A 27,660-nucleotide genomic window follows, 5' to 3' on the forward strand; every position below is an offset into this window, starting at 1 on the left:
TCAGTGTTTGAAATGAGGCCAAGCCTTAATGATGTTGTACAAAGCTTGTCCAGGAGACAGGGTGTTGACAATATCACTGTGCCCCACCAGCAGGTAGTTGGGAATTAAATATCCCTTGTCCACTGCACACTGGATCAGGTTCTGGGCTGCTTCCAAGGCTGCAGCATTGGGTGGGGTACCTGCAAAACAGTTATCTCTCTGTTACAGGTTTCCAGGGCACCCTGCCCAGGTCAGGACCCACTCCTGAATCCCCCCTAACCCACCCCTACCACCATGCTAATATATTCTGATACTGTCAGACACCCTATAGACAGAAAATCAAGTCAGGACTCAGATTCCTCAGCACCAAAGTTCTTCTTGAATGAAAAGAGCAGAGCCTGGGATAAGACATACAACTGTTTGGGGGATGCATGGAGACTTTGTCCATTGCAAATATTTAACATGGTAGTTCTCAACTGAGGGAATTTAGCCTCCCATGGGGACATTTAACACTGTCTAGAGACATTTTTGGTTCTCAAGCTAGGCAAAATGTGTTACAGGCATCCAGTGGCAGAAGCCAAGGTTGCAGCTAAGGGTCATACAATGCACAGGTCAGCTCCTCTACAAAGAGTTACCTGAGCCAGGATGTCAATAGTGTTGAGGCTGAGAAACCTTGCTTTGGCCACAAGCTGTGCTTCCTGTACCTTCACACGCCCAGCCCATCCCCAGACACCTTCCTAGGTATCCCCTTACCCCACCCAATATCCATTTTAGTATCAGACTGAACCAGCCCCAGTGACATGGCTCTTCCCAGAGGTGCAGCAAAAGTTCCCAGAGTCTAAACAAACTCTAGTCAAGAGCTCTGAGCAATGACAATCCTCAGTGTACACTCTGGATGCAGAGACAAGGGCTAATCCAGGGCTGTGGCAAGTAAGGTAAGGGTCCCCACATTGTTGCCATGGTAAAAACTTAGCAAAATATATGTACAAAGATCTTTTCTCCTTGTCTTATATGTGTTTTGGATGTCAGAAGAGAGAGACATTTGGTTGGGTGTGAAGGAGATTGATTCAGAGTGGGCATTCTGTCTGGGAGGGGGTCACTCTGGTCACACTCAGCTTAGTCAAATGACAAATCTGAAGCTGGGTAAATCCAGCATATGCAGGCACTGAAGTGATCCCTGAGTTTGATGCTGTTGTCTTCCACTTAGGACACTCTCCCTCAAACACCATACAATGACTGCTACTGCCCAAAGCATCCACTTACCCAAGAAGGTGCCCATAAAGGCAATGCTCAGGGCAATGTCATTGTAGCCAGGAGCACGGGAGCCTTGGACATTCTACCCCACTCCTTCATAAATGACACCATCCTGCCCCACGAGGAAGCTAGAGGACCATGAGGGGAGATGGAGATCAGCATGACAGACAGACAACCTGGGATTGTTTCATTTATTCATTTGCTCATTCATTCAATCACTCATGCCTTTACTCGGCAGACACTGATTAGCTATTAAATTCTAAGCAGAGTTACAAAAAAGACAGTCTTTGCCAGGGGTGCGCTCATCAAAGAGGGGGAAGGGAAGGAAGTGCTATTTATAGCCTTTACTGATTTCTGTGGTGTAAAACTCCTACCATGGCTGATTTTCAGCCCCTGGTGATTTAACAAAGGCCCTGGCTCTCCAACAGTCTGCTCTCATGAGCCCATCCAGCTCTGGCACACTGCTGCTGCCCCAAGAAGTTCATAGTCTAGGAAGAGAAAAGCAACAACAGCCATCCCTGCCAATCTGGCCTTCCCCATACCTCACTAATGACACTGTTTCCCTGGAGGTGAGCTGTGGCTGCCTTACCACTAAGGTCAAAGTACACTTCTCCAGTCCTGCCTTGCCTGATCCCTCTGCATCCACAAATATCCTCCCCCCTTCACTTCCATCGCACTCTACTCTCCCAGGTGTCTTTTGTGACTGCCCCCTCACTCCTTTGCACCTTGTCTCCCTGTGTCCTTTCCTTAAATATGTAGTTCTTCATGCCTTTCGGATACAAATCTTATATCAAACCCTGCTTTTAGTCCCTTGGCAACACAGTCCAAACTCCCCAGCTTAAGTGACAAGATCCTTCATGAGATGGCCCCTTTTTGCCTTCTTACCTTTCACCATCCCTCTCTCTGTCATCTATTTTTATTATGATAAACTTCCCTCAGTTACTCAAAGACACCATTCTCAAGGTGGCGTCCAGGATTTTCCACAGAGGTCCTTTTTCTGTGTTTGAAACAGTCTTCCCTCTCCTCTGACAAGCTCACTCATTTCTTAGGTCAGCTGATATGTCACCTCTCAAGTGTACTTCCTTCACACTCAATCCCCCAGCAAGCTAACAAGTTAAAAATGTATCCTGCTTACATCTTTGCACCCTCTATCATAACATTTAATGTATTCTATTAGGATTTATTCCTTTAATTATCTTTCTCATTCAGCAGAGTATTAGCTCCATCAAAGCAAGAACCATATCTGTGCTACATCTGATAGTATCCCCAGAGCATAACCTCATGCCACAGAGTAGGCACTCAATTGTGTTCTCAGTGAACTAATTTATAGCAAGTGGGTGTTTACTCCTGACTACAGATCATTTCACAGTGAGCAGGGTAATGAAAGTTATGGCAAAAAAGACACAATAAAAGGTCAAAAGCCAAGGGACAAGAAACTGACCTCTGAAGCCTGAATGGAAAAAGGAAAATGTCCTCTCTCAGCACCCATCATTTTCCAGTTTAGGTTCAAAACATATAGTCAATTTTCAGGTATACATTCTAATCAAAGAGAGCAACCCTGTGAATAATCCTGCATAGCAGGATCTAGCAGAGCACATGGCAAGTCTTAACAGATGAAAGGTATTGAAGGAAGTTTTCTCCTATCTCAAAAGTGTTGCAACTAAAACAGGATGGAGATAAGACAGGCTATCAGCCCAGAATCACATGGTAATTGTGATTCCATGGTAATCACAATTGGTAAATCCAAGCCAATTAGATTTGGTAATCCAATGGTAATTGGTAAATCCAGCCAAGGCAGGGCCATTGCACAGAGCTATGCTGCTTGCACGCTGCACAGAGTGCCTGGCCAGGAGGCAAGGAGGGTCTAAAATCCAACTCCACTAACTAAGCCATCATGCCCCTAGAGGAAGGGCTCCTTGATTAATGTGTACTGTCTGGATTAGTGGTGGCCCATTCTGAGACTTAACATTCAGTGTAATTGTTTCTGATGGACTGAGATGGTGTGGGCTTGGAGAGCATCCTACAAGAAGTTTTTATTCTTTCATTAGGTCAGTGTGCTCATTATTAAAAAATTATAGATATTGGCATTAGAGCAATCAGAGGATATTATCTGGTGTTTCCGCTTGCCTTCAGACAGGAAAGATATTCTCTACAGGCTTCACAATCTTGCATGTATACAACTTCCTCTAGTATCTTTCCAGCAGTCTTGGTCTCCATCATGTCAATATAAGATATTTAAAAAGGACACATTTTGAGTACATGCTCAAGGAGATTGACCACCCTTTTAGCTATATCCTAAGTAAGGCTCACCCAGAGTTGCATGAAAAATCAATGTGGTTAAACATAGCACACCTCTCATATGGTGGGCACTCAGTAAACATTATTTTCCCTTCTCTCCCATTAGAAGATTCATAGTCTGCCCTCAGGTAAAAGAAGCCCACATGTCCTCAGGTCCACTTACTTATACCCAATGTCACATGAGTTCAACCTGTCTATGAAGAAGGACTGGATATCTTGGACCAGCAAGTAGCACTCATCAGACATGATGCAGGTTTTCCCAGCAGTGTGGATGATGACGACGTACTTAGCCAGGAGGTTCATCTTGGCGCAATGGGTCTCCCTGGCCTCCCATGCAGACCGTGGGATAATGTTGGAGAAAGCTGAGGAGGGGGGCAAAAAAAACCGGATGTGTGGACTTATTGTGCCCACCCATGTCGACTACCTCACTACTTAACATCCCCATGGCCTCTGAGCATCCTGACCTGACTCTGACTGTGGAACTCAGGAGAGCCCACCTGGGAGTGGAGTATGTCTGCCTGATGGGATTATATTCAAGAGGCAAGAATCATAGAGCCATGGGATCTAACCCAAAAACAGAACCCAAAGGACAGTGGGTATATTGATCCTAAGAAGATATGGATACTCATCCCCAAGGGCAAAGGATATCTTATCTATCTGCATGATTGTCTTGTGTGTGTGTGTGTGTGTGCCTGCATGACAGGGCCCTTTGGACAAATCAGCTGAATTATCAACTGAAAGCATGTCTTTGAAACTCATCTGTAATCCCTAAAACTCTCTGTCAATATAAGCAATCATTAATATTAGTTGATAGCACTAATCCAAAGGCAGAGACCAGATTTACTCAGAGCTTTCATATAATAGATACAATTATCTTTAAAACTTTATTAAGTCCAGGAAAAGTTTGAAAGTGGTTGTTAACTATATTGTCCTTTTTTTTTTAAGTAAACTCCACGGCCCCAGTGTAGGACTCAAACTTATGACCCCATGATCAAGATTTACATGCTCTATGAACTGAATCATCCAGGTGACCCTTAACTATACTGGTTTTGATGCTACTTTTAAACCCCAAATCTACCTTTTATCTAGTGCTTATTACCCAAAGTACTGTAACAACTTCCTCTGATGTCAGTATAGATGGCGATGTAAGCACTTTGGTCTATCAGTGCTGTTGTGGTTCTTGTATTCAGAAAGATGTGCATTTGTGCTTTTGTGCTTGTATGTGTTAGATGCCTATTCCTCTCCATGTTTTTTTTCCCTCCACAGCACTTTTCACCTTATAACATACCAAATATTTTATTTACTTATTTGTTTATTTTTTTTCTACCCTCTAGGTTGAAACTTCATAGGGCACTGCTTGTGTGTTTTGTTCCGTGATATATCCTCAGTGACTAGCAGGTTCTCAGTAAATAATTGTTGACTGATTGAAGAAATGGATGCACATATATTACACTATGCTAATGCCATGGCTCTATTATTCTAGGAATCTGAGAGATAAAGAGGTGACCTGGAGGGTTCCTCTCAAGGTGCACCAGCCCAAAGGTTCAGAGAGCTGGGTGACCGGTTGCCTATCAGAAAGGATCCAATGAGACCCTGACTGAAAAGTCACTCCCAATGGTGTTTGGAAATTAGTAGGGGGTAGGCTGGGTGGGTGGGTCTAGAGGGAGGCCCAGTAGGGTTGAAGGTCTTACCTTTCTTGGGACTTGCCTTCTGAAGAGGGAGTAGGCAGTTCTCACCTTTCACGAGAAGTGGCTGAACATACTTGGGTGACAGGTGGCCCTTCTGGACAGCATAGGAGATCAGGCCCTCCATGGCTGACAGGGCAGCAGGGCTGTGACTGTGGCCTGAAAGAGAGCCATCTATGGCAACCTGGGTCTGACCTGAGTTTCAGGGGGCTGTGAGGGAAGGACTAGATGCCCTGCCAGCCCTTACACAGCTGTTAGAGGGAAACTGGTTCATCCTCCAGGTTAGAAAGCCTGAAAGTCAAGGATCCACCTGGCCCAGGATGAAGACCTTTCCCAATGACCTGCCAAAACTTCATTCATTGCTCTTTCTCCATGGAAGAGTTGGAACACAGCCCCATGCTCAGGAATGCCCAGCTAGCTGGGTCAGGGTTTCCCATCAGCAAGGGCCCTTCCAGGCATGTGACAGCTTCTTTCCCTGCATTAACTTCCTTAATCCTCACCAAAAACCTCTGACATAGATGCTATTATTAGCCTCATTATTCTCAGAAAGAAACTTGAGGCTTCAAGAAACAACATGCTCAAGACCCTACAGCTAACAGAGTGACACCCAGGTAACAATGAGTGGTCACAAAAACAAACCAAGCTGAATACAGGTCCTCTGGTGTGTGGAAACCATCCTGGAATTGAAAATGGAAAGTGTGAGCTTGCCTTTTGATTCTTCTTGGGTCACTTCCTCTCTGGAATTCAGGCTGTACTTTGTGTAACAGCGATCAGGAAACTTGTCTGGATTTTCTCACAGAGTATTGGGAGGGGACAATAAGAAACTAGACATGCAAAGTCAGTGGAATGGTCCTGGAGCAGGTATGCTAGGATGCTGGGAGAGCTGGGGGGATGGGCAGCAGTAAGACTAGAAGAAAGTGGAAGGGACGCAGGGATTAGAGGCCTCAGAGTGGTTTTAAAAATTGTACAGAAAATCTTGAGGTAAGAGAGATGGAAGGAGGAGGTGCCTGGTAGGAAATGGGAAGGAGGGTCTAGTGCTGGAGAAGGTTTAGAGCCAGAGAGGAAGATGTGACAGTCACTGACAGAAGACAGCAGAAGCCCACATCCCTCCATGATGACAATGAGAAGGTAGCAAGGCTGTGGAGAGAAGGCTGTACAGCACCTCCACTGCAAGATATCCAGAGAGAGAGGAGAGAGCTCGGAGACTGAGAAGGAAGCCAGAGGAGGGAGAGAAGAACAAATACCATTCATGTAAGCCAAGAGAGGGGAACTCCAGGAGAGTAGATCATCAGAGAAGTAGGAGAAGGTCAAGGAGGCAGTGTGGAAACAAAGAAGTAGGTAACTCTTTGGAGAAGGGCAACTGGGATGACCATTACCTTCCTTGGTGCCAAAGAAAGCAAAGCCCAGGGAGATGTTGTAGCCCTGGGTGTGCATGCCTTGGACATTCCAGCCAACACCTTCATACACCCTCCCATCGTCCCCAACCAGGAAGCTGTGGAGCAGGGAGATATAGGCTGAGTGTCTGGCACTGTGGCACATCCCCACAAGAGGAACCACTTATCAGCCCCCAAAGGGAGAAGGGTTCAAGCTATGCTCACTACAGAGAATTTGCATGGACTTGTCCCAGACAGTGGAAAGACAAAGTCAATTATATTCCCTTAGAATTCAGAACCCACCCCCACATTCCCTACCTCCTTCCTTTGTTCAGATGCCCAGGCTTTATGTAAATTATCCTATACACTCAGAAGGAGGAGAGGTCCTGGTGCCACCACAGTAGCTAACACAGACCCAATTACACTGAGATTCTTCTCAGCCTCCATATTGCCTCAAACATGGCTCTCCTCCTTCCTCCTAAATGCATGCTACCTGTGTCATCTCCACATAGGCTGTTCATATGATTTCTCCTTGCCAGGTTCCTGTCTTACATAGACTTCTCAGAAAGTAGCTCCTCAGATAAGGACATGGATACAGGCAGTTTATTTGAAAAGGGATCCCAAAAGCCAGTATGAGGGAGCAAGGAGAGTGAATCAGAAGCAAGAAATCCAACAAAGTGTGAACAATTGGGCTGGCTTCACAATGGCTAGCTGGAGCTCAGAACTGTTCCTCCCATTGTCTGCCACCAGATAGGTGAACTTACAAGGAACTGAGTACATGCACCTAATGATTGTCCCTGAGAAGGACTGGGGGCTGAGGAAGTTATTTACAACTCTTGCCCCGCAAGGGGACATTAACTCCCCTTCACCATCAGGGGTGGTAAAAGTCTAAAGCAGAAAAACTGAGAGATGTGGAGGGTACTCAAAGTGGAAAGCCATCACCATGCATAGGAACTGCTCACAACTAGGTAAGGTCAGAGGTGGGCTGAGGACATGTGGTCCTAGGCACTAAGAGGGTCCACTACAGTGACCACTAGAGTAAGAGATGCCTTGCCAAGTAAGAGCCCCCTGCATATGGTGAGATGGGACATGTGGTGGGCAAAGAGACAGTTTTGAGTCAGTCTGGGCTCTACAACCTTGTAGCTGTGACTCTGAGAAACCCAAACAACGTCCTGGCCTTGGTCCCCTCACCTGGAGCATGGCGATAGTAATGTATGCCTGACCAACCTCACATGTTTTTGGTAGAACAAATGCACCCATGCACTTGGTAGTCATTCATAACTATCAGTGTGCTACGTGAAGAAGTTTTGGAGGGGGATAGGAAGTATAGTTATTACTTAACCTTCCTTGCATCCTTTTAGGAGATCTCATAGAAAATTCAAAAGGATTTGGAATTTTATAGGGTTTTTCATATTTTATTCACTATAAACCTGATATATCCTCAACCCAGGAAATGAGGAAAGAAGACATGGGTAAAGGTGGGAGAAGAACCCTAAGGAGCAGCATTGACCATATACCCCCACATAGCCCTTACTTGTAGGCCATGTCACACCAGCTGTTGTTGTGCATGTGATGGGCCCGCAATTCCCAAAGCCTCTGACTGCACATAGTCTGGTTGTGACACTCCAGTCCAGGGACATGGTGCGTGACAAGGAAATCCACGGGCATGGTCAGTGGGGTTCTGCAGGCAACAGCTTCTCCCCCCCTACTCCTTGTGAGAAACAATTGTGAAGACATCTGTTGGGTAACCACAAGGACATCACTCAGTGCATCCTGCCCCATCACTGCCTCACTACCCCCTGGGCCATGGGTGCCATTCTAGGCTGAGTCTGCCCCACAGGGGTGGAAAAACCCTGGGAGGAGGGCTTCAGCAGGCACACACACCCTCTCCTTCTCACCTCCACATCTATTTCTCCTCCACTGCCCCACTGCAAAGTATGCACCTGCCCAGAGAAGCTTGGATGCTCTGCTCACCTATCCAGGGCATCCCCACTGGGACAGACTCCACCCTGAAGCTCCTGCCCTGCTCTACTCCTGGACCCCTGCTTTAGGAAGCAGCTCCTTCCCACTGCTTCCCCTGGGAAAGCCCTGAGTGGCCCCTCTGGGTTTCACTGCAGCACTAATGCCTTCAGGGCACACTATGCTCACTGACAATTTGCTCTGTGACTCTGACTGTGTCCTTTGTCCTGCCCTGAGTGCTTTTTGAGGGGATTACGTCTCTTCCACAGCCTAGGGGCTCCCTCCAAATAGGGCCTAGCTCTCCCATTCAGTCAGACAACTCCCTCAGGGCAAGGTGTGAGTCTCCATCTTCAGGCTAGGGGCCCTAAGTGCAGAGGCTGAATCTCCCTGTCCTGGTTTCTGTCCTCTCCTGGTACCACCCCAGACCCCCAAGGCCTGTGGCATCCCTGCAGGTGTTTTGCTGATGTTCCACTGCCCCATCTGCCCCATGCCAGCCACAGGGGCAGTGCAGATCTCAGAAGCACTCTGGTCACAGAACATACCCAGCTGTCTTTAAGGCTCCTCACCATTGAGACTGAGTTTTCCTTTCTCAGTGAGATGAGAGATGTTGCCAAACAGGTCCTGAAAGCCCTCTGATACATCTTTGGCTTGTGTTTCATCCCAGGAGAAATCACCTGCAGAAGAACAGTCCATTTTACATTGGTCCTCAGAGAACCCCAGTACTAACAATCTCAGTGACAGACTCAGGCCAGATCACTGAGGTCCCTCCAGGAGACCCCTCTAGGCTGACTAGATGACCACCTCCAATTGCAACACATGCATGCTTTCCTTCAACACCAACTCCAGGGAATCCCCAGAACACAGTTAAATAGCCAAGAGCAGGGAGTCAGAAATATATCCGTTTCTCATGAGCTGTATCTATATACACTATTGGGAAAACAACAACAACTTAGAAGTGTATCTAAGCATCTCAAAAGCACAAGGTTCTCTTTTGTATGGATTTTACCAAATAGAAACAATGAGAAGATAATGCAGAAAAGGGATTAGAATTATTTGCACAAATCAAGTCAGCTCTTCCAGGCCTGACTTGGGGGCATGTACTGTGCCCAAGCTCCTGTGTGTGTGACTGACATCCCTAGCCCCAAGGAACTTTCTCTTACTGAGAAGCATAAACCCCAGCCACATGAAGAGAATCATTGCTTCCATTGCTCAGGTGCAAAATCCTTCATGTGCATTATCTCATTTAATCCTCAAAAATTTGGGAAATCATAAATTTATCTCAATTATCAAGTGGGAAAATTAAGACTTAAAGGGCTGAATAATTTGCTTAAAATCATTGCTGGAGGTAGGCCAAGGATTTGAAACCAGGTTTACAGACTTCAAGTTCTGTGTTCCAAATGCAAAGCTATTCTTTCACCTGAAGGGAGAGGCAACATTTAAAGAACTCTGCTGTAAAAGTAGATGATCCTTCTTAGTTACCCTCTGATCCAGTGAAGGAAAACTCACCCCAGGCCCTAAGACCAAGAGCCAAGACACAAAGCCACAGCAGCAACCTCATGTGGTCCTAAAACATTGACAGGAATGTGTGGAATTCAACCCTAGGAGAGACACTGATGGTTAACCAGACCATGCTTCACTCCTCAAACAAGGCACCCACCCCACTGCATGACACCCCTGTCTGCCTCCCTGCCAAACTATGGGCCTCCTGAGGGCCAGCAGCTAGCCAGGACTCTCAAGGTCCCCCGTACATGTCAGGTGTTCCTTGGATGGGTAAACACCCTCATTCTGTTTCCCTGTGCAACTAGATTTCACTGAGTGACTACTATGTACAAGGCTAGCATAGAATTCGCTCATGCAATCTTATTTAATCCTTATGCTAACCTTGCCATGTAGGATTGTAACATCCATTCTTATAGAAGAGAACTATAAGATCCAGGAATAATAGAACTAAGAAATCCAAACACACATGGATGGGTCTAGTGCAGAGAATTCCTTCCCAGTCGGGGATGTGGTGGGGTTAGAGAGGGTACAAGAGTCAGTGGGTGGGGGTCCCCAGTTCTATGGCAGAAGAGATATGATCTTAATGCTCCATGTGGTACATCCAGTCCCTTCCAAGGGAGAGAGCTTCTCAACAAGAAACACACTCACACCCACACTCAGAAATATCTGTGGGTCCCGTGCTGTCCCAGTCCCACAGATCAGGGTGCAGGTGGCTCTCCCATCACTGGCTGGCAGTTCCTTCCTTCAGACTTGGCCTCTGGCCCTGCCCTCCTTCTCCAGCTGCCACTTCCCAGGCCTTCAGGCTCTCTCTCACCCCAGGGCACTCCCTCCCTTGGAAGGGAGATCTTGGGCTCTGGCTTTCCAGAGAGAAGAGGAATACCTGGATCCCTAACAGAAGTTGGAGAGGGGGCAGAGTTCTGAGGCTCCCACAGGTTCCAACCAGGGCACTCAGAGGAACTGAGGGAGACCAGACTCAAGCTGAAAGCAAGGCCTCGCCCTGTGAATAAGCCCAGGTACCTCCTCCCTGGGAAATGGCATGATTGCCCAAGGCTCCCTGAGCTGCTTCCTCATCCCCAGCCCTTAAGATGCCTGATCAACCCAACATCTGGGAACTTTCTAGCCTTGGAGACTGTAAGAGGAACAAATTTTGCCATCCCAAGATATGCTTCTTTGGCATATTGATTATTCCAAACTGGTTATTTTTTTAAGGAAATACACAAGAGCCATGAGAAATTCTGAAAACCAAGAAGTCCCCTTTCATAAGAGGCATTTACATGAATAAGGGAAATCTCCACGTGTAAGGGTGTCTCCTTCAGTACGAGGAAAAGGGGGTGACTGTCAAATCTCCAGAAGATGCAGTCAATGGAGAAAGCAATGACTGAAATCTGCTTAAACTTTGCCCTTATTTGCTATGTTTTTTCTGGTGACCTCCCACAACTGGCAGGTCTCCCTGCCATCAACATTTTTTATCTTTAGCTGAAAATGGTATTCAAGGTGATGGCTTTGGCCATTTCAGTGTGTTACTCAGTTTTCCTGGGGCTCTGCCATGTATACAGGAGGTATATAATTTCTTAAACTTTGTTTGATTTTCTCCTATTAATCTGTCTCACATCAATTTAAATTTTAACCCAGCTAAAGAACCCTGAAGGGCAGAGGAAAATTGTTTTCATCCCCAACAAGACTGACCTGCCCCAGGACTGTCAAGGCTGTAGATAAGGTTCACTGACCAATACCCCATCCTTCCTCACCTTCTTCCAATGGGTTCACCTGCACAGGTAGGATAGGGGCAGAGAAATAGAAAGGTACATTCCAGGAGGCAGCACACAATGCCGTCATCACTAGAACTTATCATGGCCCATGCATCTACTACCCCCACCATGAATGCCTGGCCCCTCACCCACTCCCAGCTCAAGGCCTTATTGCAGTCATCACCTGTTTCCATAGCCCACAGCTGGCCTCCTGGAAACCATGAGTCTTCATAGAATCTTCACAGAAGAAACTCCACATGATACTTCCCTAATGGGAAGGGACTTGCAGGGTTCTCACCTGTAGGGTTCTCACCTCCCTGGGAGTTGGGGCAGCCTCCTGAGACTTCAGAAAGAACCCTTCTAAAGGAATGTCCCAAATCCAGACAGGTGGCCCTAAGTGGGACTGCAGTCTTATGCTCAGGACTTTGGGCCCCAGAAATGCCCCCTTGAGGAGGCCCCATGAATGCGCCAGTTCCATATATATATATATATGGCTGACATGGTCTCAAAAATGAACAGAGTAAAATTTTACTTCAAGGAGAATAACCAATGATATTTGTTAGCAATAATAAAATCAGAGCTTTCAAACAAAAATTAGAATTTTGGAAAATTTGTGTTGGCTACTATGTGTTTGACAGTCTTCCAATACTTTAAGACTTTTCTGATGAGACCAGTGGTGATATTAATATATGTGATTTTATACACGCACATATTCAGTATTGAAATGTGTCTGTGTTTGGAAGATGTGGCTAACTCAGTGAATCAATATTTTTCAAATGTCCAATATATGAACTCACGAAATGATGCCTGAATAGCAGAGCCATTCATATTTCATGATAGACAATGAATTTTAATTTCACGATGGACAACAGAGAAAAAAGGACTCATCGGTATGGTTTCAGATTCTACATTGCAACTAAGCTTAAGAGACCTCCACTTATTGAGTTTTAGTGTCTTATCAAAGAAGAATATCCATACTGATTTTTTTAAATATTTATTTTAGAGAGAGAGAGAGAATGAACACAGGGCAGAGGGCCAGAAAGAGGGGGAGAGAAAGTCTTAAGCAGCCTCAGCACTGAGCAACAGGGGGCTGGATCTCACCACCTGAGATCACAACCTGAGGCAAGACCAAGAGGTAGATGCTTAACTATGTCACCTAGGCACCCCTCCACAATGATTTTTCTTTTCTTTTTAATTTTTTAAAAGATTTTATGTATGTATGTATGTATGTATTTAGAGAGTGTGAGCCAGGGTGGGGGGGAAAGGAGCACAGGGGTGGGGGAGAGAGAATCTCAAGCAGACTCCCTACTGAGCATGGAGCCCATCGTGGGGCTCAATCTGATGAGTCTGAGATGAAGACCTGAGCCAAAATCAAGAGTGGGACACTAAACCACCTGAGCCACCCAGTTTCCCCTACACTGATTTTTAAAGACTATTAATATATTCCTCCCCTTTCCAACTACATATCTGTATGAGGCTGAATTTTCTTCATATCTTCAATCAAAACAACATAGAAAACACATGCAGAAGTGGATATGAGAATCCACTGGTCTTCTTTTAAGCTGTGCATTTTTTTAAAGATTTATTTATTTTTCAGAGAAAAGGGAGAGAGAGAGAGAGCACACGCATGAGGGAGAGGGAGAGAGAATCTCAAGCAGACTCTCTGCCGAACACAAAGCCCAACGTGGGGCTCAATCTCAGGACCTGAGCTGATATCAAGAGTTGGGTGCTTAACCAAATGAGTCATCCAGGGGCCTCTTAAGCCATGCATTGAAGAGGTGTACAAAATGTAAAAAAAAGATAAAAGTGTAAAAAAAATTATATCACTCTTCTCATTAGCTTTTTTAAAAAATTTTTATTTATATTTTTATTTAAATTCAATTAGCCAACATATAGTACATCATTAGTTTCAGACATAGAGTTCAACAATTCATGTGTTGCGTATAACACCCAGTGCTCATCACATCACATTGCCTCCTTAATGCCCATCACCCAGTTACCCTACCTACCTCCGCACAGCAACCCTCAGTTTGTTTCCTATAGTTAAGACTCTCTAATGATTTTTCTCCCTCTGTGATGACTTCCCATTCAGTTTTCCCTCCCTTCCCGTATGATCCTCTGTGATGTGTCTTATATTCCACATGAGTGAAACCATATGATAATTGCCTTTCTCTGACTGACTTATTTCACCCAGCATAATACCCACCAGATCAATCCACATCATAAGTATTCATCCTTTCTGATGCCCGAGTAATATTTCATTCTATATATTATACACCACATCTTCTTTATCCATTCATCTGTCAATTGACATCTCAGCTTTTTCCACAATTTGGCTATTGTGGGTATTGCTACTATAAACTTTGGGGTGCAGGTGTTCCTTCTTTTCACTACATCTGTATCTTTGGGGTAAATACCTAGTAGTGCAATTGCTGGGTCATAAGGGAGCCCTATTTTTAAGTACTTGAGGAACCTCCGTACTGTTTTCCAGAGTGGTTGTACCAGCTTGCATACCCACGAACAGTGTAAGAGGGCTCCCCTTTCTCCACATCTTTGCCAACATCTGTTGTTTCCTGAGTTGTTAATTTTAGTCATTCTGACTGGTGTGAGGTGATATCTCCTTGTGGTTTTGATTTGGATTTCCCTGATGCTGAGTGATGTTGAGCATTTCTTCATGTGTCTGTTGGCCATTTATATGTCTTCTCTGGAGAAATGTCTATTCATGTCTTCTGCTCATTTATTGACTGGATTATTTGTTTTTTGTGTGTTGAGTTTGAGAAGTTTTTTATAGATCTTGGATACCAACCCTTTATCTGTTATGTCATTATCTGTTATGTCTTCTCCTATTCCATGGGTTGCTTTTTAGTTTTGTTGGCTGTTTCCTTTGCTGTGCAGAAGGTTTTTATTTTGATGAAGTCTCAATAGTTCATTTTTGCTTTTATTTCCCTTGCCTTTGGAGACATGTCTAGCAAGAATTTGTTATGGCCAAGGTCAAAGAGGTTCCTGTCTGTGTTCTCTTCTAGGATTTTGATGGATTCCTGTCTCACATTGAGGTCTTCTAACCATTTTGAGTTTATCTTTGTGTATAATGTAAGAAAATGGTCGTTTCATTCTTCTACATGTGGTTATCCAATTTTCCCAACACCATTTGTTGAAGATACTGTCCGTTTTCCATTGGATATTCCTTCCTGTTTTGTCGAAGATTAGTTAACCATACAGTTAAGGGTTCATTTCTGGGTTCTCTATTCTGTTCCATTGATCTCGGTGTCTGTTTTTGTGCCAGTACCCTACTGTCTTGATGATTACAGCTTTGTAATACAGCTTAAAGTAGGTCAATGTGATGCCCCCAGCTTTGGTTTTCTTTTTCAACATTCCTTTGGCTATTTGGGGTCTTTTCTGGTTCCATACAAATTTTAGGATTGTTTGGGCCAGCTCTGTGGAAAATGTTAATGGTTTTTGATAGGGATTGCATTGAATCTGTAGGTTGCTCTGGGTAGCTTAGACATTTTCACAATATTTATTCTTCTAATCCATGAGTATGGAATGTATTTCCATTTCTTTGTGTATTCCACAATTTCTTTCATAAGTGTTCCTTAGTTTCTAGAGTACAGATCCTTTACCTCTGGTTAGGTTTATTCCTAAGTATCTTATGGTTTTTGGTGCAATTGTAAGTGGGATCGATTCCTTAATTTCTCATACTTCATTCACACTGTTAGTGTATAGAAATGCAACAGATTTCTGTGCATTGATTTTGTATCCTGCCACATTGCTGAATTCCTGCATGAGTTCTAGCAATTTTGGTGTGGAGTGTTTTGTGTTTTCCACATAAAATATCATGTCATCTGGGAAGAGAGAGTTTGAGTTCTTCTTTGCCAATTTGAATGCCTTTTATTTCGTTTTGTTGTCTGATGGCTGAAGCTAGGACTTCTAGTGTTAAGTTGAACAAAAGTGGTGAGAGTGGGCATCCCTGGTCGTGTTCCTGACCTTAGAGGGAACGCTCTCAGTTTTTCCCATTGAAAATGATATTTGCTGTGGGCTTTTCAGAATTGGCTTTTATGATACTGAGGTGTATTTCCTCTATCCCTACACTGTGGAGAGTTTTAATCAAAAAAGGATGTTATAGGGCGCCTGGGTGGCTCAGATGGTTAGGCATCTGCCTTCGGCTCAGGTCACGATCCCGGGGTCCTGGGATCGAGTTCTGCATCGGGCTCCCTGCTCCTTGGGAGCCTGCTTCTTCCTCTGCTTCTCTCTCTCTCTCTCCCTCCCTCTGTCTCTCATGAATAAATAAAATCTTAAATATATATATATATATATATAAAAGGATGTTATATTTTCTCAAATGCTTTTTCTACATCAATTGAGAGGATCATATGGTTCTTGTTCTTTCTTTTATTAATGTGATGTATCACTTTGATTGATTTGTGAATGTTGAACTACCCTTGCAGCCCAGGGATGAATTTCATTTGATTGTAGTGGAATAATCCTTTTAATGTACTGTTGGATCCTATTGGCTAGTCTCTTGGTGAGAATTTCTGCATCCATCTTCATCAGGGATATTGGTCTGTAATTCTTTTTGGTGGAGTCTTTGTCTAGTTTTGGGATCAAGGTAATGCCAGCCTCACAGAACAAGTTTGGAAGTTTTCCTTCCTTTTCTAGTTTTGGAACAGCTTCAGAAGAATAGGTATTAGTTCTTTAAATGTTTTGTAGATTTCCCCTGGAAAGCCATCCAGCCCTGGACGCTTGTTTGTTCAGATATTTGATTACTGTTTCAATTTCCTCGCTGGTATGGGTCTGTTCAGGTTTTCTATTTCTTCCTATTTCAGTCTTGGTAGTATAAGTTTCCAGGAACACATCCATGTCTTCCAGATTGCCTAATTTGTTGGCATATAGTTGCTCATAATATGTTTTTAAAATTGTTTGTATTTCCTTGGTGTTGGTTATGAGCTTTCTTCTTTCATTCATGATTTATTAATTTGGATCTTTTCTCTTTTCTTTTTGATAAGTCTGGCTAGCTGTTTATCAATCTTTTTAATTCTTTCAAAGAACCAGTTCCTGGGGCACCTGGGTGGCTCAGAAGGTTAAGTGTCTGCCTTCGGTTTAGGTCATGATCCTAGGGTCCTGAGATTGAGCCCCACGTGGGGCTCCCTGCTCAGCGGGGAGCCTGTTTGTCCTTCTCCCTCTGTCTTCTGCTCCCTCTGCTTGTTCTCTTTCTCTCTCTCTCCCTCTCTCTCTATCAAATAAATAAAATCTTTAAGAAGAAAAAATTTTAAAAAAGAACAAGTTCATAGTTTCATTGATCTATTCTACTGCTTTTTTGGTTTCTATTTCATTGATTTCTGCTCTGATCTTTCTTATTTCTATTTTTCTGCTTGGTTTAGGATTTATTTGCTGTTCTTTCTCCAGATCCTTTAGGTGTAAGTTTAGCTTTTATATTTCAGTCTTTTCTAATTTTTTGAGGGAGCTTTGTATTGCAATGTATTTCCCTCTTATGGCCACTTTTGCTCTATCCCAGTGGTTTTGAACAGTTGTGTTTTCATTTTCATTTGTTTCAATGATTTTTTAATTTTTTAATTTCCTGGTTGACCCATTCATTCTTTAGCATGATGGCCTTTAACCTCCAGGTGTTTGAGTTCCCTCTAAATTTCCTCTTGTGATCGAGTTCCAGTTTCAAAGCACTGTGGTCTGAAAATATTCAGGGAATAATTCCAAACTTTTGGTACCAGTTGAGACCTGATTTGTGACCCAATACGTGATCTATTCTGGAGACTGTTCCATGTGAACTTGAGAAGAATGTGTATTCTGTTACTTTAGGATGGAATGCTTTCTTCTTTTTCTGGGACCCCAATAATCCTAATAGTGTTTTGCTTTATGGTATCGCTGATTTCTCAAAGCCTGCCCTCATGGTCCATTAGTTGTTTCTCTCTGTTTTCCTTGGATTCCTTCCTTTCCATCAACTTATCTTCTATGTCACTTACTCTCATGCTTTCACAGAAACACCCCACAGGTGAAATGTGCGCTCAGGAAGGGCATTCGTGGCGGAGGCTCGGGGCCTCTAGCCTTTGGACCCTTGGCGTTCGACGGATGGCAGTTGGGACTCAACGCACACAGGGCCAGACGGCCTGGCCTCAGGAAAGAGGTGTTGCGTCCAGAGGCGCCTTGGGCCCCTGCTTCTTTCTCCCTTGGAATTCCGCTGGGACCCACTCCCCAGCTGTGTACACAAGCACGGTTGAACTGGTGGCCGCGCCCTGTGGAGAGGGGACGGGAGCTACAGCTGTGCTGCTTTCCAGGCTGCTTTCTTCCAAATCAGGGTGGAGCGGCGAGAGTTCCCGAGCCACGGGGAGCAGTGTAGAGGCGGCAGCTCCGGGTAGCAAGTGCGGAGCCGAGAGGTGCCTTCCGCAACGGAATGTTTCTCACCTGCCTTTGGCGCATGGAACCCGTTCCCCAGGCTCTCGCGCCCGGACACCGTACACTGCCTCCTCCCGCAGAGACGTCGGCGGCAGCTACAGCACGGGTTCTCTACACTGTGTGTGCTTCGCGTTCTTCCCTAGCAATGAGACTTGCATGCCAAAGCGGGGCCGCAGACCCGGCTTCACGAGCCGAGCGGGGGGCCGTGTTCTGCCTTCTGCCGCCGCCTGAGTCTCACTCCGAAAATGGTCTGGGTCTCGCTGGCAGCGCACGGCCGCAGGCACACGGCAGAATGCTTCCACCCTCCGCAACGGCTGTCCCGGCAGGACCCAGGATGCTCTCCAGTGTGGTTCCTGCGAGTCAGGTGGTTGTTTTGCGGCCTGCACTCGCACACGGGGCAACGGTCCTGGGCCCCACAACAAGAGCCGAGCAGGAGGCGACTCTTCGGCCCGGGCCTCTTGCTCGCTCCGGTGGGCTTTAGGGAGGCCGTTCCCAGAGCTCTCAGCCACAGGACACAGTAGAGCGCGCCCTCTAACCCAGTGACCGGCGGGAGCTTGAGGCACGTTACCTGCCCAGATTTCTGCCTTCAAAGGAGGTGCCTGGAACTCAGGGCTCCACGCACCCGTGCCGGAAGAGTGCCAGCTTCGTGACCCTGGAGCTGGTGCGAGAGGTGCCTCTGCGCGAAGCCGTTTCTCTCGCCCTGTGATTCAGGGGAATCGTTTCCTAGGCTCTCACGCAGACACACTGAAAGTGTTTCCACCCTCCGGAACCGTGATGCTGTCTACAGCACAGTCCCTCTCCACTGCTGTTAGCTAGGGTTCGGTCACTCTACAACCTGGCTTCTCCGTGCTAGTGCTTAGGTACCTAGGTCTCCAGGCAGGCCCACAGGGGAGAGCAGTGCTAACCTCCTCACACAAGAGTGGGGTCGAGATAGCAGCCTTCCTTACAGGCCTGTTTCTCGGTCAGAGTCACGTTTAGGTTCCATCGCTCACGCTTTCACACAAACACCCCACAAGTGAAGTGTGCGCTCAGGAAGGGCGTTCGTGCCGGAGGCTCGGGCCTCTAGCCTTTGGTTCCTTGGCGTTAGGCGGATAGCAGTTCGGACTAAACGCACACAGGGCCAGACGGCCTGGCCTCAGGAAAGAGGTGTTGCGTCCAGAGGCGCCTTGGGCCCCTGCTTCTTTCTCCCTTGGAATTCCGCTGGGACTCACTCCCCAGCTGGGCACACAAGCACGGTTGAACAGGTGGCCGCGCCCCGTGGAGAGGGGACGGGAGCTACAGCTGTGCTGCTTTCCAGGCTGCTTTCTTCCAAGTCAGGGTGGAGCGGCGAGAGTTCCCGAGCCACGGGGAACAGTGTAGAGGTAGCAGCTCCGGGTAGCAAGAGCTGAGCCGAGGGGTGCCTTCCGCAACGGCCTGTCTCACCTGGCTTTGGCACATGGAACCCGTTCCCCAGGCTCTCTCGCCCGGACACCGTACACTGCCTCCTCCCTCAGAGACGTCGGCGGCAGCTACAGGACGGATTCTCTACACTGTGTTTGCTTCGCGTCCTTCCGCTGGCAATGAGACTTGCATGCCAAAGCGGGGCCGCAGGCCCGGCTTCACGAGCCGAGCGGGGGGCCGTGTTCTGCCTTCTGCCGCCGCCTGAGTCTCACTCCGAAAATGGTCTGGGACTCGCTCCAGCGCACGGCTGCAGGCACACGGCAGAATGCTTCCACCCTCCGTAACGGCTGTCTCGGGTAGAGCCAGGATGCTCTCCAGTGTGGTTCCTGCGAGTCAGGTGTTGGTTTCGCGGCCTGCACTCGCACACGGGGCAAGGGTCCTGGGCCCAGCAACAAGAGCCGAGCCAAAAGGCGTGTCTTCGTCCCCGGGCTCTTGCTCGCTCGGGTGGTCTTTAGGGAGGCCGTTCCCCGAGCTCTCAGCCACAGTACAGAGTAGAGCGCGCCCTCTAAACTTGTGACCGGCGGGAGCTTGAGGCACGGTAATTGCCCAGATTTCTGCCTTGGAAGGAGGTGCCTGGAACTCAGGGCTCCACGCACCCGTGCCGGGGAGGGTTAGCTTCGTGACACTAGAGCTGGTGCGAGAGGTGCCTCTGCGCGAAGCCGTTTCTCTCGCCCTGTGATTCAGGGGAATCCTTTCCTAGGCCCTCACGCAGACACCCTGAAAGTGTTGCCAGCCTCCGGAACCGTGATGCTGTTACAGCACGGTCCCTCTCCACTACTGTTAGCTAGAGTCGGTCACTCTACTGCCTGGCTTCTCCGTGCTAGGGCTTAGGTACCTAGGTCTCCAGGCAGGCCCACAGGGGAGAGCAGTGCTAACCTCCTCACACAAGAGTGAGGTCGAGAGACCAGCCTTCCTTACAGGCCTGTTTCTCGGTCAGAGTCACGTTTAGGTCCATCGCTCATGCTTTCACACAAACACCCCACAGGTGAAATGTGCGCTCAGGAAGGGCGTTCGTGGCGGAGACTCGGGGCCTCTAGCCTTTGGTTCCTTGGCGTTCGGCGGATGGCACTTCGGACTAAACGCACACAGAGACAGACGGCCTGGCCTCAGGAAAGAGGTGTTGCGTCCAGAGGCGCCTTGGGCCCCTGCTTCTTTCTCCCTTGGAATTCCGCTGGGACCCACTCCCCAGCTGGGCACACAAGCACGGTTGAACAGGTGGCCGCTCCCCGTGGAGAGGGGACGGGAGCTACAGCTGTGCTGCTTTCCAGGCTCCTTTCTTCCAAGTCAGGGTTGAGCGGCGAGAGTTCCCGAGCCACGGGGAGCAGTGTAGAGGTAGCAGCTCCGGGTAGCAAGAGCAGAGCCGAGAGGTGCCTTCCGCAACGGCCTGTTTCTCACCTGCCTTTGGCGCATGGAACCCGTTCCCCAGGCTCTCCCGCCCGGACACCGTACACTGCCTCCTCCCGCAGAGACGTCGGCGGCAGCTACAGCACGGATTCTCTACACTGTGTGTGCTTCGCGTTCTTCCCCTAGCAATGAGACTTGCATGCCAAAGCGGGGCCGCAGACCCGGCTTCACGAGCCGAGCGGGGGGCCGTGTTCTGCCTTCTGCCGCCGCCTGAGTCTCACTCCGAAAATGGTCTGGGTTTCGCTGGCAGCGCGCGGCCGCAGGCACACGGCAGAATGCTTCCACCCTCCGCAACGGCTGTCCCGGGAGGACCCAGGATGCTCTCCAGTGTGGTTCCGGCGAGTCAGGTGGTTGTTTTGCGGCCTGCACTCGCACACGGGGCAACGGTCCTGGGCCCCACAACAAGAGCCGAGCAGGAGGCGACTCTTCGGCCCGGGCCTCTTGCTCGCTCTGGTGGGCTTTAGGGAGGCCGTTCCCAGAGCTCTCAGCCACAGGACACAGTAGAGCGCGCCCTCTAACCCAGTGACTGGCGGGAGCTTGAGGCACGTTACCTGCCCAGATTTCTACCTTCAAAGGAGGTGCCTGGAACTCAGGGCTCCACGCACCCGTGCCGTGGGAGGGCTAGCTTCGTGACACTAGAGCTGGTGCGAGAGGTGCCTCTGCGCGAAGCCGTTTCTCTCGCCCTGTGATTCAGGGGAATCGTTTCCTAGGCTCTCACAGAGACACCCTGAAAGTGTTGCCAGCCTCCGGAACCGTGATGCTGTCTACAGCACGGTCCCTCTCCACTGCTGTTAGCTAGAGTCGGTCACTCTACAACCTGGTTTCTCCGTGCTAGTGCTTAGGTACCTAGGTCTCCAGGCAGGCCCACAGGGGAGAGCAGTGCTAACCTCCTCACACAAGAGAGGGGTCGAGATAGCAGCCTTCCTTACAGGCCTGTTTCTCGGTCAGAGTCACGTTTAGGTTCCATCGCTCACGCTTTCACACAAACACCCCACAAGTGAAGTGTGCGCTCAGGAAGGGCGTTCGTGCCGGAGGGTCGCGGCCTCTAGCCTTTGGTTCCTTGGCGTTAGGCGGATAGCAGTTCGGACTAAACGCACACAGGGCCAGACGGCCTGGCCTCAGGAAAGAGGTGTTGCGTCCAGAGGCGCCTTGGGCCCCTGCTTCTTTCTCCCTTGGAATTCCGCTGAGACTCACTCCCCAGCTGGGCACACAAGCACGGTTGAACAGGTGGCCGCGCCCCGTGGAGAGGGGACGGGAGCTACAGCTGTGCTGCTTTCCAGGCTGCTTTCTTCCAAGTCAGGGTGGAGCGGCGAGAGTTCCCGAGCCACGGGGAGCAGTGTAGAGGTAGCAGCTCCGGGTAGCAAGAGCTGAGCCGAGGGGTGCCTTCCGCAACGGCCTGTCTCACCTGGCTTTGGCACATGGAACACGTTCCCCAGGCTCTCTCGCCCGGACACCGTACACTGCCTCCTCCCTCAGAGACGTCGGCGGCAGCTACAGCACGGATTCTCTACACTGTGTGTGCTTCGCGTTCTTCCCCTAGCAATGAGACTTGCATGCCAAAGCGGGGCCGCAGACCCGGCTTCATGAGCCGAGCGGGGGGCCGTGTTCTGCCTTCTGCCGCCGCCTGAGTCTCACTCCGAAAATGGTCTGGGACTCGCTGGCAGTGCACGGCCTCATGCACACGGCAGAATGCTTCCATTCTCAGCAACGGCTGTCCCGGCTGGAGCCAGGATGCTCTCCAGTGTGGTTCCTGCCATTCAGGGGCTGGTTTTGCGGCCTGCATTCACACACGGGGCAACGGTCCTGGGCCCAGCAACAAGAGCCGAGCCAAGAGGCGTGTCTTCGGACCAGGGTTCTTGCTCGATCGGGTGGGCTTTAGGGAGGCCGTTCCCAGAGCTCTCAGCCACAGTAACATAGAGCGCGCCCTTTAACCCAGTGACCGGCGGGAGCTTAAGGCACGGTATCTGCCCAGATTTCTGCCTTCGAAGGAGGTGCCTGGAACTCAGGGCTCCACGCACCCTTGCCGGAGGAGTGCTAGCTTCGTGACCCTAGAGCTGGTGCGAGAGGTGCCTCTGCGCGAAGCCGGTTCTCTCGCCCTGTGATTCAGGGGAATCGTTTCCTAGGCCCTCACGCAGACACCCTGAAAGTGTTGCCACCCTCCGGAACCGTGATGCTGTCACAGCACGGTCCCTCTCCACTACTGTTAGCTAGTGTACGGTCACTCTACTGCCTGGCTTCTCCGTGCTAGGGCTTAGGTACCTAGGTCTGCAGGCAGGCCCACAGGGGAGAGCAGTGCTAACCTCTTCACACAAGAGAGGGGTCGAGAGAGCAGCCTTCCTTACAGGCCTGTTTCACGGTCAGAGTCACCTTTAGGTTCCATCGCTCACGCTTTCACACAAACACCCCACAGGTGAAGTGTGCGCTCAGGAAGGGCATTCGTGGCGGAGGCTCGGGGCCTCTAGCCTTTGGACCCTTGGCGTTCGACGGATGGCAGTTGGGACTCAACGCACACAGGGCCAGACGGCCTGGCCTCAGGAAAGAGGTGTTGCGTCCAGAGGCGCCTTGGGCCCCTGCTTCTTTCTCCCTTGGAATTCCGCTGGGACCCACTCCCCAGCTGTGTACATAAGAACGGTTGAACTGGTGGCCGCGCCCTGTGGAGAGGGGACGGGAGCTACAGCTGTGCTGCTTTCCAGGCTGCTTTCTTCCAAATCAGGGTGGAGCGGCGAGAGTTCCCGAGCCACGGGGAGCCGAGTAGAGGCGGCAGCTCCGGGGAGCAAGTGCGGAGCCCAGAGGTGCCTTCCGCAAGGGCCTGTTTCTCACCTGCCTTTGGCGCATGGAACCCGTTCCCCAGACTCTCGCGCCCGGACACCGTACACTGCCTCCTCCCGCAGAGACGTCGGCGGCAGCTACAGCACGGATTCTCTACACTGTGTGTGCTTCGCGTTCTTCCCCTAGCAATGAGACTTGCATGCCAAAGCGGGGCCGCAGACCCGGCTTCACGAGCCGAGCGGGGGGCCGTGTTCTGCCTTCTGCCGCCGCCTGAGTCTCACTCCGAAAATGGTCTGGGTTTCGCTGGCAGCGCACGGCCGCAGGCACACGGCAGAATGCTTCCACCCTCCGCAACGGCTGTCCCGGCAGGACCCAGGATGCTCTCCAGTGTGGTTCCTGCGAGTCAGGTGGTTGTTTTGTGGCCTGCACTCGCACACGGGGCAACGGTCCTGGGCCCCACAACAAGAGCCGAGCAGGAGGCGACTCTTCGGCCCGGGCCTCTTGCTCGCTCCGGTGGGCTTTAGGGAGGCCGTTCCCAGAGCTCTCAGCCACAGGACACAGTAGAGCGCGCCCTCTAACCCAGTGACCGGCGGGAGCTTGAGGCACGGTATCTGCCCAGATTTCTGCCTTCAAAGGAGGTGCCTGGAACTCAGGGCTCCACGCACCGATGCCGGGGGAGAGCCAGCTTCGTGACCCTAGAGCTGGTGCGAGAGGTGCCTCTGCGCGAAGCCGTTTCTCTCGCCCTGTGATTCAGGGGAATCGTTTCCTAGGCTCTCACGCAGACACACTGAAAGTGTTGCCAACCTCCGGAACCGTGATGCTGTCTCCAGCACGGTCCCTCTCCACTGCTGTTTGCCAGTGTTCGGTCACTCTACACCCTGGTTTCTCCGTGCTAGTGCTTAGGTACCTAGGTCTCCAGGCAGGCCCACAGGGGAGAGCAGTGCTAACCTCCTCACACAAGAGTGGGGTCGAGATAGCAGCCTTCCTTACAGGCCTGTTTCTCGGTCAGAGTCACCTTTAGGTTCCATCGCTCATGCTTTCACACAAATACCCCACAGGTGAAGTGTGCTCTCAGGCAGGGCATTCTTGGCGCAGGCTCGGGGCCTCTGGCGTTTGGTTCCTTGGCGTTAGGCGGTTAGCAGTTCGGACTGAACGCACACAGGGCCAGACGACCTAGCTTCAGGAAAGAGGTGTTGCGTCCCGAGGCGCCTTGGGCCCCTGCTTCTTTCTCCCTTGGAATTCCGCTGGGACTCACTCCCCAGCTGGGCACACAAGCACGGTTGAACAGGTGGCCGCGCCCCGTGGAGAGGGGACGGGAGCTACAGCTGTGCTGCTTTCCAGGCTGCTTTCTTCCAAGTCAGGGTGGAGCGGCGAGAGTTCCCGAGCCACGGGGAGCAGTGTAGAGGTAGCAGCTCCGGGTAGCAAGAGCTGAGCCGAGGGGTGCCTTCCGCAACGGCCTGTCTCACCTGGCTTTGGCACATGGAACCCGTTCCCCAGGCTCTCTCGCCCGGACACCGTACACTGCCTCCTCCCTCAGAGACGTCGGCGGCAGCTACAGGACGGATTCTCTACACTGTGTTTGCTTCGCGTCCTTCCGCTGGCAATGAGACTTGCATGCCAAAGCGGGGCCGCAGGCCCGGCTTCACGAGCCGAGCGGGGGGGCCGTGTTCTGCCTTCTGCCGCCGCCTGAGTCTCACTCCGAAAATGGTCTGGGACTCGCTCCAGCGCACGGCTGCAGGCACACGGCAGAATGCTTCCACCCTCCGTAACGGCTGTCTCGGGTAGAGCCAGGATGCTCTCCAGTGTGGTTCCTGCGAGTCAGGTGTTGGTTTCGCGGCCTGCACTCGCACACGGGGCAAGGGTCCTGGGCCCAGCAACAAGAGCCGAGCCAAAAGGCGTGTCTTCGTCCCCGGGCTCTTGCTCGCTCGGGTGGTCTTTAGGGAGGCCGTTCCCCGAGCTCTCAGCCACAGTACAGAGTAGAGCGCGCCCTCTAACCCTGTGACCGGCGGGAGCTTGAGGCACGGTAATTGCCCAGATTTCTGCCTTGGAAGGAGGTGCCTGGAACTCAGGGCTCCACGCACCCGTGCCGGGGAGGGTTAGCTTCGTGACACTAGAGCTGGTGCGAGAGGTGCCTCTGCGCGAAGCCGTTTCTCTCGCCCTGTGATTCAGGGGAATCCTTTCCTAGGCCCTCACGCAGACACCCTGAAAGTGTTGCCAGCCTCCGGAACCGTGATGCTGTTACAGCACGGTCCCTCTCCACTGCTGTTAGCTAGAGTCGGTCACTCTATAGCCTGGCTTCTCCGTGCTAGGGCTTAGGTACCTAGGTCTCCAGGCAGGCCCACAGGGGAGAGCAGTGCTAACCTCCTCACACAAGAGTGAGGTCGAGAGACCAGCCTTCCTTACAGGCCTGTTTCTCGGTCAGAGTCACGTTCAGGTCCATCGCTCATGCTTTCACACAAACACCCCACAGGTGAAATGTGCGCTCAGGAAGGGCGTTCGTGGCGGAGACTCGGGGCCTCTAGCCTTTGGTTCCTTGGCGTTCGGCGGATGGCACTTCGGACTAAACGCACACAGAGACAGACGGCCTGGCCTCAGGAAAGAGGTGTTGCGTCCAGAGGCGCCTTGGGCCCCTGCTTCTTTCTCCCTTGGAATTCCGCTGGGACCCACTCCCCAGCTGGGCACACAAGCACGGTTGAACAGGTGGCCGCTCCCCGTGGAGAGGGGACGGGAGCTACAGCTGTGCTGCTTTCCAGGCTCCTTTCTTCCAAGTCAGGGTTGAGCGGCGAGAGTTCCCGAGCCACGGGGAGCAGTGTAGAGGTAGCAGCTCCGGGTAGCAAGAGCAGAGCCGAGAGGTGCCTTCCGCAACGGCCTGTTTCTCACCTGGCTTTGGCGCATGGAACCCGTTCCCCAGGCTCTCGCGCCCGGACAACGTACACTGCCTCCTCCCGCAGAGAGGTCGGCGGGAGCTACAGCACGGATTCTCTACACTGTGTGTGCTTCGCGTTCTTCCCCTAGCAATGTGACTTGCATGCCAAAGCGGGGCCGCAGACCCGGCTTCATGAGCCGAGCGGGGGGCCGTGTTCTGCCTTCTGCCGCCGCCTGAGTCTCACTCCGAAAATGGTCTGGGACTCGCTGGCAGCGCACGGCCTCATGCACACGGCAGAATGCTTCCATTCTCAGCAACGGCTGTCCCGGCTGGAGCCAGGATGCTCTCCAGTGTGGTTCCTGCCATTCAGGGGCTGGTTTTGCGGCCTGCATTCACACACGGGGCAACGGTCCTGGGCCCAGCAACAAGAGCCGAGCCAAGAGGCGTGTCTTCGGACCCGGGGTCTTGCTCGATCGGGTGGGCTTTAGGGAGGCCGTTCCCAGAGCTCTCAGCCACAGTAACATAGAGCGCGCCCTTAAACCCAGTGACCGGCGGGAGCTTAAGGCACGGTATCTGCCCAGATTTCTGCCTTTGAAGGAGGTGCCTGGAATTCAGGGATCCACGCACCCTTGCCGGGGAGAGCTAGCTTCGTGACACTAGAGCTGGTGCGAGAGGTGCCTCTGCGCGAAGCCGTTTCGCTCGCCCTGTGATTCAGGGGAATCGTTTCCTAGGCCCTCACGCAGACACCCTGAAAGTGTTGCCAGCCTCCGGAACCGTGATGCTGTCACAGCACGGTCCCTCTCCACTACTGTTAGCTAGTGTACGGTCACTCTACTGCCTGGCTTCTCCGTGCTAGGGCTTAGGTACCTAGGTCTGCAGGCAGGCCCACAGGGGAGAGCAGTGCTAACCTCTTCACACAAGAGAGGGGTCGAGAGAGCAGCCTTCCTTACAGGCCTGTTTCACGGTCAGAGTCACCTTTA

At 50.4% G+C, this 27,660-nt stretch overlaps 1 protein-coding gene across 1 annotated transcript; it reads right to left on the minus strand.

Annotated features, from left to right (window-relative positions):
• On the minus strand, window positions 1-26,254 carry LOC113927529 (peptidoglycan recognition protein 4-like). Its single transcript, XM_035727067.1, is given in 15 exon segments — window positions 1-179; window positions 1,243-1,361; window positions 3,695-3,893; window positions 5,223-5,375; window positions 6,593-6,708; window positions 8,124-8,284; window positions 8,286-8,326; window positions 9,115-9,222; window positions 10,055-10,112; window positions 18,440-18,607; window positions 18,824-18,901; window positions 21,267-21,434; window positions 24,096-24,263; window positions 25,425-25,546; window positions 26,218-26,254. Coding segments are annotated over 15 exon segments (1,875 nt in total).
• Window positions 26,255-27,660: the final 1,406 nt, after the last annotated feature.

The sequence above is a fragment of the Zalophus californianus genome, chromosome 4, assembly GCF_009762305.2.
Source record: "Zalophus californianus isolate mZalCal1 chromosome 4, mZalCal1.pri.v2, whole genome shotgun sequence".
NCBI lineage: Eukaryota > Metazoa > Chordata > Mammalia > Carnivora > Otariidae > Zalophus > Zalophus californianus.